The 13529-nt window shown below is 42.9% G+C and overlaps 1 protein-coding gene across 1 annotated transcript in view; it reads left to right on the top strand.

Annotated features, from left to right (window-relative positions):
- The first annotated feature begins 4458 nt into the window (after positions 1–4458).
- AMFR (autocrine motility factor receptor) overlaps positions 4459–13529 on the top strand; it is a 43438-nt gene continuing 34367 nt past the window's right edge. Inside the window, exon 1 of the mRNA XM_040633317.1 lies at positions 4459–4747. Within this exon, the coding sequence (XP_040489251.1) occupies positions 4493–4747 (255 nt within the window). The 5' untranslated portion in view covers positions 4459–4492. The remainder of the gene's footprint in view (positions 4748–13529) is intronic.

Below are 13529 nucleotides of genomic sequence, written 5' to 3'. Positions count from 1 at the left end.
TGTATAAGTATAATAAATGTCATGTTATTTTCCCTGAATAATCCAAGTAGTGCATAGGCTATATAAATCTAATTGGCAGTGGAAAATATTTAGTAGGTTGGGGGATAAAACAGTTTTACTCAAATATTTTCAGTCATATTTAGAATTGACATCCCTTGAAGAAAAGTGAAATTTGTTTTTTTTTTCCCTAAGTGATGAAGACTGTTAAAATTTCTTAATAAGTAGATAATACTTAAAATGGCATTATGATAATTCTGTTTATGAATATACTTTTAACAGCAGATCAGGGAGATTTCTTATTTTTTCTCATTGTCTTAGCTTATATGGTTCAGTTATTATTTTATTACGGGTTCCATTAAGTTAGCATTTATTGGCATATAAAACATAGCCAAATTAGCCAGTCTGTTTTCTTCCATGCTTAATTAAAGTGAGAGGTAGAGGTCCTCTAAATTCAACAGGCCAGCAAGCAAGCAACTTAGAATTTTTTTTCTTAAATGATGTGACTCTTAAGCTCTCAGGTTTTTAATGACTTTATTTTTTAAGTACTTGCTCAGTCACTTGAGTTGAAATGCTTGGAGTAGCTTTTCCACGTCAGAGTTTCTCAAACTTCATGTTTTTCCTGGTTCATAGTGTGGGGACAGTACGTGCCGCCCACTAAGGCTGCTTCAGAGGGTGTGCGGTTTTTTATGTTGCTTCGCCAGAGAAGCCTTAGTGGTTTTTGACTGTACTACGAGTCCGCTTCCGTAGCAGAGGTTTGATTTCCTATAATTATTCCACTTGTTCTGCATCACTTATTATTTGGGTTAAACTGGATTCATTTCAAGTAGTTTGCCTTTGTTGTTCAGATGTGATGAGAAACATAATACTGTAATTTGACTTGAGCCATAAAACACATTTTAATATTAGCTGGTATTTATCAAGCTTGTTTTTATGAAAAAAACTGACTGAAACCTAAGTGAGTCTTAATGAAGCCAGTTTAGGTGTAACTTGTATCTTAGTGATGGATTGTACCATAGGACTAGAGAACTGGGAAAATGTATTAAATGTTCTCTGTTGAGGGAAAGATCAGTGCATTTAAAAACTTAAAAGTTTGGTTACTGTGTTTACATCATAGCGTATTAGCATCATTTATGGTTTGGCTTTGAGAATTTTTATGGCATTACACTTCTAGAAAATGTATAAAAGAAACTGTTTGAAGTTTTGGTTATATTTTTATATTTGTAAAGTTTGATTAAAATGGTCACTGTTCTTTTTAAATTTTATTTTATTGTTCATTTCAATTAAAAAAATAAAACAGAATGACTCTGATTGTGTGTGGCTGCTAACCTTAGTGTGCCATTAGAAGTCCTGCACGGTTCTTTTTCAGTGTTGTTGGCCAGGGGCGATTAGGTAAGAGACAACTTGACAGAATAGCGAGGGTCTAAAGAACTGGGACATTGATGTTGCCCTCTCCTGGCACTTCCTCATTGTGTGTTAGCAGTGACCTTAGGCAGATCTACTTTCCTGCATTATGAAGCGGTCCCTGGATTTGGAACCCGAAGACTGGGATTTAGAAGTTGCCACACAATTTTGCTGTGTTGTATCATTGGGGGACTCAGTTTCCTCATCTATAAATCTATGTGTTGGTTCCTTTAGGTTTTTTTCCCTCAAACTTGCCTGGAAGTCATGATGTTCTGTGACACCGTGCTTGCTGCTTATGTAATACTGTGTAATGTAATTTCAGCATCTTAAATAGAAACAGTGTACCCAAAAGATGAGAACACCTGTGTCATAAGATCACAGCCTTGAGGTTTTTATATCTGAACAAAAGTTGAACAAAACCTGATAAAGTTATTGTAAAGTTTCTCTGAAAATTTTACTGCTTGTATATTGCATGTACCAAAAAGCTATGAAAAATTATGAAAGAAAAGCTAAAAATTGAAGTATATGCATTAACTTACTTTTTCCCCTACAACTTGAGTTGGTTATTGTTTCCTCCTCTGCTAGATTTAGTAGTGGAACGCACTGGTCCAGCCAGTGAAACATCAGAGTTCTGTGGGAGTACGCTTAAGGTTATTGGTTAGATAAGGTAGTTCAGTTTCTAGGATGTTGAGAACCTTCAACAACAACAAAACTACTCATACTCAGCCTTACTCAAAGAATGGTGAAAATCAAATGAAGTCATTAATATGAAAGGATTTCAGATATTTAAAAAGTGAATAGCAGTAAAGTATCTAGGTGTGACTCAATCTACACAAGCTGGTTTGTCGGAATTGATACTTTTAAAAAATTTACTTTAAATCAACCCAATTCAGAGCCACCATCCTATAAAGAAGGCAGAAAATTCAGTCTCTCGGTCATTATTGGGAGACTGTGGGGCCAACTCAAAGTCTCCAAGGAATCCAGAAAGCATAAATGGTACTCTGAAGTGAGGGTGGGAATGCAGAGAGCTCTAGCTTGTCGTGGACTCTCGGATACTTACTTTTCTTGTCTAAGCTGGACCAGCCCCTTAATGTCTTGTGTGTTGCCTTCCTGCCACACTTGGGCCTTAGAACTCCGCTGAGAAAGGTAGTCCCTATACCTATGTCCAGCCTTCCTGGGCACACCACGTATTCATTCCTCTGTGTCTTGCCTCCTCTCTGGGCCCTCTTATGGAGTAGGATACAGTGCAAAGAACCAGAAACACTAATTGATCTTAGAGGGTGGGTTCTGACATTGCTAAAAAAAAAAAAATCCTTCAGAGGGGCACCTGGGTGCCTCAGTCGGTTAAGCATCAACTCTTGATCTCAGCTCAGGCCTCAATCTCAGAGTTGTGAGTTCAAGCCCTTGTTGGGTTCCACGCTGGGTATAGAGCCTACTAAAAAAAGTGTGTGTGTAAGTAACCACATGTTCCTCCCTCACCACCAAGCCAAATTGTTTGTTCCATCACAGGCCATTAAATAGGATGTTTCTAAAAATTCCAAAGTGGATGGTAATAACTTTGAGAGATCTTTGTTTTCTAATTAATAAACTTTTAGAATATTAGGCATGAAAGAAACTCGAAAATGGTTTAGTCCTCTTGAAAATTTGTAAGAGTCAACAAATACTTAGCACCTACTCTGGAGCAGGCACAGTTCTAGGCCTTGGAGATACAATGAGGAATAAGACCCCCAGGCTCACACTTTTTTTTTTTTTTTTGGTAGCACTTTTTTTTTCTTTTGGTCACAGCTTTATTAAAGTGTACAGTGAAATGATTTTTAGTATATTCAGAGTTGTGGAGCCGACAGCACAATTTAAAAAAATAATCCATATTTTGCTTTTATCCCCCCGTTCCCTCATCCACCAAGCAACCATAATTTTGCTTTCTGGGTCTGTATATGTATTTGGCCATTCTGGATATTTCATATAAATGGAACCACAATGTGAGGCCTTTTGTGTCTGGCTGCTTTCACTCAGCATGTTCAAGTTTCCTCCATGTTGTAGCATGTGTCAGTACTTCATCTTCATGGCTCAGTAATAGTCCATTGTATGGGTTATACCTTATTTATCCATCACTTGAGGGACATTGGCTTGTTTCCACCCTTGGCTATTTATTATGAATAATAATTTTGTATAAAATTTGTACAAATTTTGTGTAGAGTTCTGTTTTCATTTTTCTTGGGTATATGCCTAGCTAGGGGTGGAATTGCTAGGTCAAATGGTCACCCGGTGTGCTGAACTTTTTGAAGAACTTTCCAAAGAAGCTGCACTATTTTATATGCCTACCTGGTGTATGAGGGAACACATTTTCATTTCCTGCCAAATCAGGTCCATTTTAGATTTTGCTCGAGGCTCTTAGTAAACAACAGAAACTCAAGATAACCGTACTGGCGAGAAATTAAAGACTTGATTAATATTCTTTGAGGGTCAAACCTTTTACTCCCTAAGCAGCATCTCTTTGGACCACAGGGGAAGCTGGTAGGCCCACAGGGGTGCTCAGGCGTAGTAACCAGCTTAAGCGGGAGCGGGGAGGGGGGCTTAAGGAAACCGGGGGCCGAGTGTCGGGGTCCCCGCGCCCTGCGGACCCGCCACGCTGCCTAGGCTCGACGCCCGCCGTCGGCCCCAAGTGACGCTTCTGCTCGACCGGCCGGGGGCCCTGTGCGTCCGCGGGCCCCGCCGAGTTGGGCTGTCGGCGAACGGTCATGCTGGGTGCGGGGCCCCAAAGCCTGCGAACCGGGCCTTCGCCCGCCAGGCGGCGGCGCGACTGCTGGGGGCGGGGGACGGAGGCCGCGCCCCCGCGCCCGTCCCGCCCGCGCCCCGCTGGGGGCAGCGGCCGCCCCGGAAGCCCGCCGATGCGCTCTTCCGCGCCGGCAGGGCAGCAGCGGGGAGCAGCGCGGGTGCGAGCGGCGCGAGCGGTTCGAGGCTGGCCCGGCCTCGCCTCGGCGCGGCGGCGGCGGCGGCGACGCCAGAGCCCGAGGGCGCCGTTCGCGAGGCCGCCGCGGGAGCCCGGCCACAGCGCGGGGAGGCCTGGGGCCTGGAGGCCGCCGCTGCCGCCATGCCGCTGCTCTTCCTGGAGCGCTTCCCCTGGCCCAGCCTCCGCACCTACACGGGCCTCAGCGGCCTGGCCCTGCTCGGCACCATCGTCAGCGCCTACCGCGCCCTCAGCCAGCCCGAGGCCGGGCCCGGGGAGCCGGAGTCGCCAACGGCCCCGGTGCAGACGGAGCCGGCCGTGCCCGCCCGGCCCAGCGCCGGCGGCCCCCGGGCCCGCGATGTGGCCCAGTACCTGCTCTCAGACAGCCTGTTCGTGTGGGTGAGAGAGGCTGCCCGGGCCGCCGCGGGGGAGCGGGCCGGGAGGCGGGGGCCGCCATGTCACCCATTATGTGCGGGGGGCGTGGCTGGGCCGGGGTCGCCTCCCCGGGGCCCCCGGGTGCGGGGCCTCGGGGGCGGGGTCCGCCCGCGAGCGCGCCGCCGGACGGGAGGCTGAGGGGCTGGGGTGGCCGGGGGGCGCCGAGAGAGCGGCGGGGCCGAGAGCGGCGGCGACTTGAGGAAGGGGCTCCGGGAGGCGCGGAGGGCGCGAGGGCATGCGGGGGGGTGTGGGGTGGGGGTGTCCGAGGGACCCCGGGAAGGAAACTCGAGGACCCCCGGGAGCCGGTTACTCCGGCGGTTCAGTGAATTGTGGAGGGAAGTTGAAGCTTTTCTGGCTCGGTCGGCACGGGAATGTTGTTAGCGGGCTGCCAGTGAGGAGGGGGGGCAGAGACGAATCCTGGGTTGGCTAGGGGAGAGTTTGACGCATCTGGGTGTGTTGGGACATTTCTGCGAGGAGCCTGGCTCTCTCCCATAACTTTCTTTCTTTCTCTCTTTCTCTCTTTCTTTCTTTCTTTCTTTCTTTCTTTCTTTCTTTCTTTCTTTCTTTTTCTCCTTTTTTTTTTCCGTTTAGTATATGATTGCCTGTTTCGGTCAAACACATACAAACCGTGCTTCCTTTCCTGTTGCCTTTACCTGGTGATTCATGACGGCTTCCTTTGATGTCTGAGGGCAGTAAAACATTCGGAGTCAAGACCTGGCTCATCGTTTTCACTCAAGATTTTCTCCTTTTAGTGATCCAATTTAAAACGACGTTTTCACTTTGTCTGCCAGTGCCAGATAAGCAGCACCTACAAGGCATAAGTGCTGGTTTCGCTTGTTAGGACAGATAATTTCAGGCTGGGCAGATCAACAGTATTTTGGCTAAAGAACTTTGCTTCCACCTTGGCCTTGAATGCCGTGCATGTACATGCACGCGCGCATGCACACACACACACGCACACACACGCGCACACACACAGAATGATCAGAAAAGTTGCTCCAGGATTTAGGTCTGTCATTTGGGTTTACTGTGGTGTCTTGGGGCTTGTCTTCTCCTACAGTTCCCATTTGGGGTTAAGAGTAGGCTGTAAATGACTAAGATTAATATTCCAAGGATAGAGAATGATATACAACTCATTTGTTATAATTAGTCCCACTGTGCTTCATCAGGAAGCTGTGCGATTTATGAACTCGGTGGGCTGTGGATTAAGTCTCCTGGTCCTTCTGATGAAGAGATTAGTAGAAGGCAGTGAAGGGTGAAGCTTTATTCTTTCACTGCTGTGTACTCGACCTTGGTACTGTGTAAACAGTAGGGAAGAAGGGAGAAGAGAAAGAACTCCGCTCACCTCTCTTTTGTCTTATCCCCGACCTATTTTTTCATTTGAGTTAGGAGGTAAACAAAGTGATGTGAAGTGGTTCTGCCAAATGTTAAGATTATAATGTATTCTTTGATACAAGACCTAAATAAGCCTTTGAGACAGAACCACTATAGGATACAACAGCTATTAGTACTTAGTGATCTTCCCCCCCCCAGGAGTTTTTTGTTTTTGTTTTTACCAAACTCATGTTCAAATTCCAAGGTTAACCCCTCTTCATAAAACACTTCACGAAGCCTGTTGATTTCCTACGAAAATTATTTCTTTTAAGAAAATTTCCATTTTCCCCCAGCTTTTTCATTAGAGGTCTTACCTAAAGCAGCTTTCTCATTTCTTCCCGATCTGTTGATGGTTTTCCTTTTTCAGTTGATCATCTTAACGGTTTTTCTAACATCTTTCCTCATGGTTTTCCCACTTCCATGCTGGCCTGCCTTGGTTTCTCAGACCCTCCACGTGTGCGCTGTAGGCTTCCCTCAGCACCCGCGGCATAGTTTCTGCTTCAGTAGCTGAGCAGGAGCCAGGGTCTCAAAAGCCTCCTTCCTTAGCCTGACAGCGTGATTGAGTGAGTATATGGTGGGGCCTTGGTCAAAATGGATCCCTTTGGCACCCTGCCCGAAGACATTCAGATTCAATTTTTTAAAAATCAAGCAAGACAAAACAGAAACTGATCTTTCTGCCAGTTTGCAAATCCTGCTAGCTGTTATTTGGCATATTGGAATCTCTAAAACTTATCTCTGTAGAGCACAATTTAAATTAATATGGGTCTGATAGAGTCTCAGGAGGTTTTGATTAACAAACTCAATTCAGAACCTTTCAGAGGTACCATTTGGGGCACTCTGGAGGGCATAGCTGTGAACCCTTTCCCCCACCCTTAAAGCAGTCCATATACAAATAAAGCAAAATTTGGTAAGTGATAATAGATACAAAAAAAAAAAATATGGCAGAGTCTGGAGGAAAGAGACAGTGATGCCTAGGGGAAGGATGCTTGGAAGATGGTATTTGAACCCAGCCTTGGGAGGTAAGAAGGATCTCAGCAATCAGCATGGTGTATTACAGAGAAAACAGCGTGTGAAGCTCGGATGGTGTATGGAAGGTAGTGCAGGGCCTGTGCAGAGCGGCCCGTAAACCGGACTCTTAAATTACACCTCTTCTGGGTCCCATGATTAAGAGTGAGTTTGGGAAGGTAAAGGGGAGGCCCAAGAATCACAGGAGGTGAGGGAAGTAACCAACCCCTATAAAGGTGTATTTCTCAAAATGGCAACCTAGTACTTGAAAAATGTATTTTCTTAGATTGTATCGGGGATCAATTCAAGGGGAAGGGCAGAGCCTTGGTATCTTCATTTCGATAAATGTCCCAGGTGGTTGAGAAATAGATTAGGGAGGATAGGAGGTGGGGTGAGGGTCAGATTATGTAAAGCTTGCCAGTCATTCTAAGGAGTATGGACATTATTTTGTGGGCCATAGGGTGTAAGTGGGAGTGGAGGAGAGGAGGGGTTGTCATGATAAGGTGGTTTTCTCAAGGGTGACCTGCGGGAGCAGTGGTGAGGATTTACGTAGGTCGGGAAGAGGCCAGGAGATGTTGTGAGTTAGACCTCCCCCAGGGAGGTCTCTTCAGGTGGCCCTCTGGGGTGGGTGTTGAGAACAGGTTCAAGGGGGTCTCACACTAGGAAATCCCCAGGTTCGATGTGATCACTTGTTTCTTCATGTCTTTCTAGAACTTTCATTCTAAAATTTCATTCAAGATTAGGTTTTGTTACTCATTTCTAGGCTTATTTTACACTTGTCGGGTGACCCTTCTGTTAAAGAACCTCTTGATCCGCTCCATATTGTTTTGAATTATACAGGTGTATTTGACTTTTCCACTTCTTAATTCGTATTATTTTCATTACTGTCTCCTTTCTGGTTTTTTATTTTCCTTTTTTACAGATTTGCTTCTAAAATTGTAAGAGCAGGACATGGTAAAATGGAGAAATGGGAATACAAAATAAGTGTTAAGGTTCTGACATAGTTATATGCAAATTAGGTAATTTAAATAGAAGTCTCTAGGGGGAAAAAATCACCAAAAACAAAAATTGTGAAAAGTGAACTGACCATTTAAAGCAGGGATGGGCAAACTGGTGGCCTGTTTGGCCTGGCCTGTTTTGTACAGTCTGTTTAGCTAACAATGGTTTTTATATTTTTCAAGTGTTTTTTTAAGGGGAAGGCTATGTGACAGCATGTGGCCTACTGAGCCTAAAATATTTATTATCTGCTAGCCCGTTAGAGAAAAAGTCACTGACTCGTGCTTTAAAGAGTCTATCTTAATATAATTACAAAACTTCAGGATTGAAAATAATTTACAGGTTTGAGTCTTTATGAGTTGAATATTCCAGTGAAGTTTAGAGAAAAATATTAGCTTTAGAAATGTTGGGGCAGCTAAAGAGAAAGTGTAAATTTACACTTCTAAATAATAGGATATAAGCCTAGATAAACAACTTAAAAACATAGGAAAGATACTCTGGGTGACGAGGAAAGAGACAATTGGATTGTTTGTTACGTGCATGCTGAGTGCTTTGTATACATAAACTCACTTATTTCCCCTGATACTGTGAAAAGAGGAACACTGTCATCCATGTGATAAGGGGGAGTATGCATCTTTGCATTTTATTTTGTTTTATTTTTTATTTTTTTAAGATTTACTCATTTATTTGAGAGAGAGAGAGAGCGAGGGAGCACAAGTTTGAGAGAGCAGGGTTGGGGGTGCAGAGGGAGAGTCTTTAGCCAATTCCACACTGAGCGTGGAGCCCAACTCGGGGCTCGATCTCGTGACCCTGAGATCATGACCTGAGCCGAAACCCAAGAGTTGGACACTGAACCAACTGCACCACCCAGGTGCCCCTTTACTGCATTTTATACTTGTCGCAGGGAGCCTGCAGAGAGAGAACACATTCCAATTGTTCGTACAGGGAAGAGACAGACAATGGTGTGTGGGGAGGAGGTGGTGGCTAGTGCTGGTGTTAAGTAGGAGACTGAGAAATAGCCATATCGATCCTGTTCTTGAGGCAGTTCCTGGTGCTTCCACCACATTTCATCACAGGCTCATAAATAACACATTGGTGGCCAGCGTTTTACAGGATCAAAAATACCTCCAGGGTTACACCGTGATAAATGTGGCTAAGATATTCAAGAGAGTTATCTGCTCTCTTCTGTTATCCTCTCAGGCCAAACTGTCTTATAATTTAGTTTTTATTGTTCTCAAGTAGCGCAGTAGAACCCTTCTGGGAGGGAAATTTTCTTATGGGGCCTTAGAGGGAATTACTTTAAGCCTGATTAAGTAGGCGTTCCTTGGGTCACTACTATCTGATGTTTTCTGTTATAGGCCGCTCAGGGACAAACAAAACTTTTTATTTTGTGTAGGCTAATGCAAAGGAAAGGTGTTTGGTGGGGTCTTAAAAAATATTATTTAAGGTTTTTACATTGCCATAGATATGAGAAACTTTTCTGAAGCCTTTTAATACAGTAGAAATACCATGTAACAGGATCACTCAGGCCACCCAGTTTGGGTTTGCTAGTTACCAGTCTCCCATCATGGTGAGAAAGATAAATGTGGAATTTCAGAACTGGTCAGAAAGTTTAATAGACTCTAAATATTAGAAAAATTAATTAAAAAATAAATAATGCGTGATCACAGTACGGAAGTCAAAAGGGACACAAGTGAAGTACTGTGAAAAGTAAATCTTCTGCCTCCCTTTTCCAGAAGTGGCCATCACCACTTTCTTTCTTTCTTTTTTTTTTTTTTTCTTAAAGATTTTATTTATTCATCTGAGGGACAGTGAGAGAGAGCGCATGAGCAGGGGCAGAGGGAGAGGGAGAAGCAGGCTCCCCTGCTGAGCAGGGGGCCACCTTGGGGCTCGATCCCAGAACTGTGGGATCATGATCTGAGCCGAAGGCAGACACTTAACTGGCTGAGCCACCCAGGCGCCGCCCCCATTACCATTTTCTTGTAATTATTGCTAGTGTGAAGTAGAAGACCAAGAAACAGCCAGGCTGATAAGTCCTCGACACTGTTCACATCTATGATTATACAAGTGTGTCTGTGTGTACATATGCATGTGCTGTCTCTTTTCCATACAGGGTAGCATGGTAATGGTGTTTCTACACCTTCCTTTTTTTTTTTAGTGAACAATTAACCTTGAAGGTTCCATACAACGCTGGTAAATAGAGAGCTGCTGAGTTAGTTTTCCTGGCTTCATTGTATTCCACTGAATGGCTGTTTGGCAGTTCATTGAATTTGTCTCCCTGACGGATGTTAAATTGTTTTCTGCTTTTCTGCTATTAGTGAACAGTGCTCCAGTGAACCATTATCTTTGCATTTAAGTCTGGATTCTGCCTGCAAGGAAAAACTAGCTAGTTGCATAGAACAGATAAAATGAAATTAGTGCTTCTAGCGTGGTCTGTGTGGATAAAGTGGTGGTTCAGGCCAGGCACACTGGAGGTGAGCCTTGTTTTGATTATTGGAGGTGAGAAGGTTTGTCCTGATTCTGTGAATTTACATCTGGGCTAAAGTGTTGCTTCTGTAAGAATATTACTGGTTGACCTAGTGGGATCTGATTTGGGATTTGCTTTAATGTATTCATTTATTTAGTTTTTTAGAACGAAACATTTTATTTCAGTTAGAAAACACCACTGATCTCATCCCCAGTAGAAAGAAATATCCATTTATTTATCTTCCTCTCCTATTCAGAGGCCCAGGAACAAATGATTTTATACAGTGTGAAATTTAGCAAATGTTCACACATAGAACCATGATAAAAAAAAATTTTTTTTAAAGATTTTATTTATTCATTTGACAGAGAGCACAAGCAGAGGGAGTGGCAGGCAGAGGGAGAGGGAGAAGCAGACTCCCCCACTGAGTAGGGAGCCCCATGTGGGACTCCATCCCAGGGCCCTGGGATCATGACCTGAGCCAAAGGCAGACGCTTAACTGACTGAGCCACCCAGGTGCCCCCCAGTTTTTTTTTTTCTGTACAGGTGTTTTTGTTTTTGTTATTTAATTGAAGTATAGTTGATGGGATTTGTTTTTAAGTGAGGAATGCTACAATTATGTTTCTTTCCATATTTGTAATTTTTCAAGGCTTTATCAGTTTTAAAGTTGAGAATTTATCATATATTAAGTCATTTTTCTATAAATAGACATAGAATAAGTAGTTATTAATAATCATTAAGGTGTTTTTAAAAACACTTTATTCATCATCTTAAAATAATTTTTAGTTGCTTCCAATTCTGTGTAGCTCTAGTTTTCATATAAAGTTCACAAAAGGTTAGCTCTTTCTTTTTACATAAATTCCCTTTTTAATATCAGTATATTTTCTCAAGCTTTTTTCCCCCTTCTTATCCTTGCTAATTTTTAAATCTTCTATTGAAATTAAAATAAGAAATGATTATCTATGAGTGATGGGATTATGACAGACTTTCACTTTTAAAAAAATACGAATTTTTTAAACTGTATATTTTAACTTTAAGAAATGTAACTGAGAAATAGTAAATAATACTTTACTTTTTGTTTTGTAACCCAAGATATATGAGAATGTGCTTTTGGATAGAGCAATGATTAAGCCACCCCAAATTTACTTTCTTCTCCTACATTGACTGCTCTCCCAGCAGCCTGCTCGGTATGTGGTTAGGTGCTTATCAAGTTCTGTGTCCAGTAGATTCTAAAAGCTCTTTGAATGCGGGATCTAGAGCTCCCTCATTTCTCTTAACCTCCCACATGCCTTGGACAAGTAGGTGCTTTATTTCTTTATTTCCTATGCCTACATGCAAAACCAGCAAGAATTCTTTTTTTAAATTGTGTTGTAATTAGGCTGGAGGATACTTGGCTGACTTAAAAAATTCTGTTCAGGGGCACCTGGCTGGCTCAGTCGATAGAAAATGCAACTCTTGATCTCAGGGTTGTGAGGTCCAGCCCCATGTTGGGGTTAGAGTTTACTTTAAAAAAAAAAAAAAAGAAAGAAAATCTGCTCAGCTAGGAGACGTGGCATGAAGGGTTGTGGTTGTGGTTTTGTCTGATGAAGTTTTTCTTGATTAACATGACTAAAGTTCCCATTGGCTGGTTTAGAACAGTGAGAATGAACGTTCTCCACATATTTCATCTCCTTAAAAATTAGTATTCTAAGCTAGTTTTTGGACCGTTTTGAATAGCGCTGTTCGACAGGGAGTCACAAGTTAAGGATATAGAATGTTTTGGATAACTAATTTGGGTTTTTTCCTGATTATTTGCAGGATTTAATTACCAGAGCAGTTTCAGCCGAACTATTTTTTTTTAATTCTTTAAAAATATATCACACATTGTCTTGTCCCATTAGGCAGAATACGACTAAACATAATTTAGTCTTTTTGTAATGAATCGGAGCTGCCATTATATATGTTCTCCCAAAGAGGTGGGTGCTGTGAAATACAAAGGGGGACCTGAAGAGATAGATCTTAAGGAGCTTGTTTTCTTGTCTTACTTCGTCTGTCATCTTTTTTTTTTTTTTTTTTCCCCCCGTCCACAATATCATTTGCTTCTTGTAAAAGTACAGGGAAGAATGACCCGGGAAGAAGAATATGGCCACCTTCCAGTCAAGTTAGTGAATCAAAGCTTGAGGCAGTCTTTACATTGAGTTGGGGTTCATTTCCATTTGCTCTGAATAAAAGTCATGTTTACTGTCTTTATCAAGGTCCTTTTGGCTTTTGGGGTCATGCAGAGTTTTAAAAATCATTCGTGGATCAGTGGTAAGATGTGCCCTACTAGCTTCTCGGTCAAGGGCAGTGCACTCTTTCATTCTGTGAGCGTTAAAATTTGTTGTTTAGGTGTCTGGATACCCATCTCATGATTATCTAAGAAAAGAGAAGATTTCCCACCTCCTGTTGAAGAAGGCCTTGGTTTTGCATTGGTGGCTCTAGGTTGCCCTCCAGTTCTCAGATACACCTGCCAGTTTGCTCAGTTCCATTCCCCTCTGATGCCCCAGAACCTTTACTTGAAGGCCAAGAATGAGCATGGAGAACATTTATCTTTTGTCTGGCAGATTGTCCCGTGTAGTACATATATGTATATACACATATCCCTATATATATTTAGGGGTTCTCCATTTTTTATGGGCTTGTGGCTTTTGACCATCAACCCTCTCCTCCTCACCTGTTTGTTTGGCGGAGCAGAGTAGGATATCTGGATGCTGGATTTTAGTTGGTGATAACTTCAACTTCTAGAAAAGTTTTCTTCAAGGCTATCAAAATCTTAATGTAGGAAATGATACACCTAAGAGATACCTACGGCTTACAAGGTGCACACAGTTTTGTACGTTCAGTGCAAAGTTTACGTACAGTTCAGTAAAGGCTGAAGGGGAAAGTGGC

The sequence above is a fragment of the Ursus maritimus genome, unplaced genomic scaffold (genome assembly GCF_017311325.1).
Source record: "Ursus maritimus isolate PB19 unplaced genomic scaffold, ASM1731132v1 scaffold_19, whole genome shotgun sequence".
Lineage (NCBI taxonomy): Eukaryota > Metazoa > Chordata > Mammalia > Carnivora > Ursidae > Ursus > Ursus maritimus.
The sequence above is the reverse complement of the archived record's forward strand: the minus strand, read 5'-3'. Positions and strand labels throughout refer to the sequence as shown.